This window comes from Buceros rhinoceros, unplaced genomic scaffold, assembly GCF_000710305.1.
Source record: "Buceros rhinoceros silvestris isolate BGI_N320 unplaced genomic scaffold, ASM71030v1 scaffold20231, whole genome shotgun sequence".
In the NCBI taxonomy this organism is placed as follows: domain Eukaryota; kingdom Metazoa; phylum Chordata; class Aves; order Bucerotiformes; family Bucerotidae; genus Buceros; species Buceros rhinoceros.
In genome coordinates, this window is record NW_010396343.1 from 9,075 (window position 1) to 14,771 (window position 5,697).

General features: G+C 43.3%; 1 protein-coding gene across 1 annotated transcript in view; it reads right to left on the minus strand.

Moving 5' to 3' along the window:
• Positions 1 to 5,390, minus strand: part of LOC104501986 (thrombospondin-4-like) — a gene marked incomplete at both ends in the record, with an annotated part of 14,440 nt that extends 9,050 nt beyond the window's left edge. The window contains one exon of the mRNA XM_010145888.1: positions 5,187 to 5,390. Coding sequence (XP_010144190.1) covers positions 5,187 to 5,390 — 204 coding nt within the window. The remainder of the gene's footprint in view (positions 1 to 5,186) is intronic.
• Positions 5,391 to 5,697: the final 307 nt, after the last annotated feature.

Below are 5,697 nucleotides of genomic sequence, written 5' to 3' on the forward strand. Positions count from 1 at the left end.
AGGAATGTACAACTAGAAAAATCAGCTTCACTGTTGCATTCAGTGAAGCCACCCAACAGTTGTAACCAAATGCTTCATTAAAGACACCGAAGGAGGCATGATGCCAAGCATTTCTCTGTAACAAATAGTAAAAAACCCACAAAATACAATGCAGAAAAAACATATTCCACCTCTAAAAATGACTAAGCACCCTCTCAACTCCTTTTTAAGACATTAGGGAATGACCTACTTTATAATTCACACAAGAAATTCTCATTTTATGAAGTAAAACGCACCATCAAAACATAACAGCAGACAATCAAAACCTCTTATACTCAATGTTACACTGAAAAAAATGTCTCTTTCCTGTGGAAACTGGATCAGTAAGCTAGGATCTGCAAGCTAAATCCCTTAGATCAACTAGCTTGTTCTCTCCACAAAATCTCTCCCTGGCTCTCCAAATGGATATCTGCAGAATTAATGAGCTAAGTGCATTAGACAGTGTATAACTACTCTATAATACTAGACAGACCTTATTTCAAAGATCCCACCGATCATCAGCCTCCACGTCCCTCATTTCCTCAGCATAACAGTTCCGTGCATTGAGGAGTTGAGCTGCACAGACACTGGGCACTGGAGGAGTTAAATGCTGGCTCTTGTGAACAACCAAAGTTCACAGAGGTCTGCTACTGTTGGATCAACGGAAAGCTCACAAACACTCCCATCTTCAAGAAACACCTGTGTTAACATGAGGTCAACTAGAAATTGTGTATATAGTGGAGGGAAAAACTCTTATTAGCTTCAGAGTTAATAACATCTACTGAACTCATCTCACTTCTATTAATTTAACAAATTATCTTCCCATCTCTCCGCTACTAATAAATCCACTTTGCTGCAGTGATACCTCTGTCTGTGACCTTCTGAGTTACTGGGTACGTGTTCCCTACTATTTTTTCCTAATTGCTCAGTAGAAGATAAAAAGAATCCAGATTTATACCAGCTTGAATGGGTCAGGGTATGCCTCCACCTTTACAGTCTACACTAGCACTAAACTCTTAGCAGCTGTGATCAAAATCAAGAATGTTTTCACTGATGTTCATGTCAAAACAGTGCTAGAGCTGAGATTTGCGGAGGGTGCTTGAGGTCACCAGTAACTTGCTAAAAGGTAGCATTTCTTGGCAAACTCAAAGATCTGGCAAGACAGAGTACATTGCAGGCGTTTTACTTATGTGAACACTATGCACACCAGGTCATACGAAAGCAAAGTCTCTGGATCTGGGCCCTGCATTCAGAGTGACCCAGTGTGGCAGTAAGCTAGAAAAGAAAACGAAGATGGTGGCAGGGACCAGAACAGACTCTGCCAGAACAGTTTCAGTACAAGGAGCTTGGAAAGAGGATCAAGTACTCCACCCTCAGCCAAAGCCAAATATCCATCTGGTAAACTACAGTAGGCTTCTGAAGGGAAATTCTGCTGGACAACAGCCTCTGCCTCTACAAGATTTAACTCATCCAAGCCCCTGCATTACATGTTTGCTGCTAGGATATTCTATACTGACATTCATGAGAGTAAGTGGCTCACCTGCACTGTTTAATAAGCAAATTTGCAATCAAACTATTAACCCTCTCAGTAAATACGAACTGCTTCACAGACGTGTTAAGTTACATCACTTTTATGCACCTACTTTCTTTGTTCCACTAAGCAATCCCTCAAAAAGGGTAAGAAACCCATGGATGCTATTTGCCTCTGAAAAATATATTGGTCTAATCAAAACAAGCTGAGCAGTTGCCCAGTAATTCAGATTTGTGCTTTAAAAACATTTAGGCATTAGGAACATTTTACTATCAGATATACCACAATAAACAAGAACATGAACAAACCATTTGGAACACTGGTCTCAGATGTGGCACTTTAAAGGACAACCAAGGCCTGCTTTGGGTGCATAAGTGGAAGTACCATGCAGGCGAAGCACTACGCACGTATGCACCCTTCCAAAACCATAGCTATTTGACCTAAGACATGGACATTGGCTCACCACTTAAGTGATGATTTCCAGTTTTGAGAGGATCACAAACAGCACCCAGAGTCCATACTTTCAGTCCACCACACAATCTTTTGGATGGGGTTTAACATACCATACGAAGAAGCCGTATGGGACACTTGACACTTCCAGAGAAATCACGTGAAAACTCTGCCTACTACTCGCATGCTGCCTTCAACAAGGTGCACTAAACTAATGGAGGCAAAGAGACCTCTATGGGACATCCTTGGTGTGAAAAGTCTCCCTTGTTTGATGAGTCCTTTACAACAGGCAGGTTACAGATATCCTACATTCACTCAACATGGTTGCTGACAGGACAAGTTTCTTCATGCTGCCTATCTATGTCCTGCTATGGTCCTCAAAATAAAGAATCACAACATGGAAATTGCAGTCCTCAAAGCAAAGCATCACAAGATAACACAGACATGATCTAATGCCAGCACAAGATGAATCACCTCCTGACCAGGAGGATGGGAGAGGGGGAAGTAGTATGGCCTGAAGGTAACCTGAAGTAACCTAAGACTAATTAACATGGTAAAAATCACACGCTGGGTGGAGATCTAACATGTTAATGTCAGACTGTTTCCATATAATGAACTAGCTACCAAATGGAGCATTTCAAAAGGGCATTAATTAGATAACCAAAAAGTGACCAATGAACAAGTATTGTACAACTTTTCTTCATTGTAAATGAAGTTGTACAACACCTCTGAAGGGGTGTACTAGCTTTGCAAACTATCACCTGGCACCCCTTTCTGCACAGAACTGCATTAAAGGTTAGAAGGTGGAATTTGACTATGTGTGCTCATGGGCTTCTGCACGCTGGGCACCAACCTAAACCCCAGCTGAGAGACAACACTGTCACAGACACTTCTCAATTACAACGCTAACATGCTAAGGACAAAAATCAAATGAAGCCACATAATATTCCATCAGAAAGCCTCTTAAGTCTGTTAGTTAAAGCACATCAGGCAAGCAGGTGTTCTTGAAAATCAAGAGAAGAGTTTGATATGTTCAAAATATATCTACACAGACGTATTTGTGTGTACACATATGCATTCACATACATATGTGCAACTCTCACACACATAATTTTGTGTGTGTGTGTCCTGGGTTCAACATGGAGGAACCGGATGCTCCCATGTTGTCCAGCTTTCGCCCAGGTAATCACCTTGTGGCTGATTCCGCTTGTTTCTGTTAGCTCTGGGAGAAGAATTAGTTGATGGAGATTTAGTTTCACCAACTACCTCACACATCTCCCTAACAGCATCTGCTAGATTCCGGACCTCCGCAAGAAGAGCTTTTTGGTTTTGATGGTCAGTAACGTCATCATACCGATGGATTCGGTTGCACACCCCCCCTACAGTCAGTTCTTCACCGGGATCATCTGACTGACCCCACAGCATGGTAGTCAATGTGTGGGCAGGATTCCCAGCCAAAACCAGTCCGTCGCATCCTTTCGGTACGGGGGAAACAGCCCCCCTGCTCAAACTGCGACAGTGTGTGAGAGGGAGAGAGGGATTATGTGTGATCTATCATTTATTTAGCAATTATTTAAGTCAGTTTCCTCCAGGACTCCCGTTCTTGGCAGGCCCCGGCTGCCCCCTGCCCGGGGCTGTGATGTCCGGAGGTAGAGGCGCGCCTCCTGTGATGTCCGGAGGTAGAGCAGCGACTCTTTCACGGGCACCCCCTTGCCGTGGGGAACGAGCTTGCATGCCCTTGTGAGGTTGAGAGCTGTGCTGGTGGTGGCATGTGCCTCCGGTGGGGTCTCCCAAGCCAGACAGGTCTCAACTGAAGGGTCAGACAAAGTGTGTCCACGGGCAGGATGGGCTCACTAGCCTTCGGGCAACCATCCTAGGAGAAGGACAACTCTGACTCCAAACCCGGGCAGATGGAGCTCATTTAGCCCTGTAAGGCATCCATCATCTAAGAGAAGGACACTCTAACCAAGCCTATGATCTGAGGACTTCGCTGTCACCATCCAAGCTCACTAGACCCTGGCAGATGAACCTCAGGTGTAAAGGGTGGAGCCAGTTCTGCGCACGCTGCGCCTCACCTAAAAAATCCACCACGCAGGCCTGAAGGGTGCACTCATCGCTTGCAGTGAGCGTGGGAAAAGCCCTTCCCAGATTTTCGTTCGCGAAGCCAAGCCATGATGATGAGTTAAGTCAGTGTTAGGAACTGTACGACATTTAACTGTTAAGGCTGTGTGACCATGTCTTACCCACTGCCAACACATACATAGCACCAACGTTCTTATTCCTTGACCTCAGAAGGATTTTGACAGACCTGATAACACTACCAATGTTTTACCTAACTCATTGCCCTGCATTTCCAAAGCAAAAGGCATGCTTTTCTTCAGCACACTGAATATTTTTTCTATAAATAAACCGAAATTTCTCAGTAGAGTTTCTCAGTATATTGGACTCAGATGCCCAATTACAACATTTGCAGCAGCAAATTGCCATAGCAGTGGCAAAATCAATGAAGCAGTAATAATTCACATCATGTGACAATTTTTTGCTGAACCTTAAAATTGCAATATATCCTAGATCTGGTCTAGAGAGTGATGAAAGCTCTCCATTTCTAAAATTCTGCTGAAGTTCCTACTCTGACTCCTGATTAACTAATTCCAATAAACAGAGGACAAACACTTTAATTCACCCAAAAGATCCTGTAAGTGCTAGGAATGTTTGTCTTGCATAGTCTCATCTAACTTCCAGGGTCAGCCAACAAGAACCTGCCTTTCATATGCATGAGGCAGCATATGCGTGTGTCCCTCACATTCCTGAGTAACAAGAACCAGTGATTGTCCCAAGGGGAAAAAGAAATAAAAAAAAAAAGAAAAACAAATTGACTCCTTTCTCCATACTCCCTTTTTTCTTCTTCCTTTCTCAGTATTGCTCAGAGCAAGCACCACGGCAGAGTGGAGATAACAGCTGATTGTCAGGTCAGCTTACCTGGCTAGAAGAGGGCAGCATCCAGTAGAGGAAGAGAAGAAAAAGGGAGTGAGGGGATGCAACCAACACTCTTATCTTGTAAGTGGTGACAACAAGCAACAGGAATGACTCAAGCACAAAGGTTAATCACACCGTTTTCAACATCTGTGACACACCAATAACTACAGATCCAAAACGAGTTTTCCCTTACATACTCCAAACAACTCACCTTTATTCATCTGTCCCATTACCGTAAATTCAAAATATTTGCTGTTGTCAGTTGATGAATACAGGCCAAATATGGTGGCTGTGCTCTTCGGATGCAGTTTGAATGTTGAGAGGAAGTACACTTCATTCAGTGCAGGATCACCAAGTGCTTGTTGCAAGAAGCTTGTTGCCACTCTCTTGTTGGAATACGGAAGAAGATCAAAAACTGAAAAATAAGAGATTTAAGTGCAATTTAAGTGTAATAATGACCAAAGGAGACCATGGTCTGAAGCCACCCACTGGAGACTGAACACTCCTTGGTATTTTCATATGGAGACTTCAAAATGAACCCCAGTTGTCCCACCAAAAATAAACAATAGGAAAACAAAAATTAACAATATGATGATAATTTCTAAAGATCCAACCTAGTCTAGTATAGTCTGGTCTAGTCCAACCCGCATGGCATTGGCAAGGACATCTTAAGCAACCTAATCTAGTAAAAGAAGTCCCTGCCCATGGCAGCGAGGCTGGAC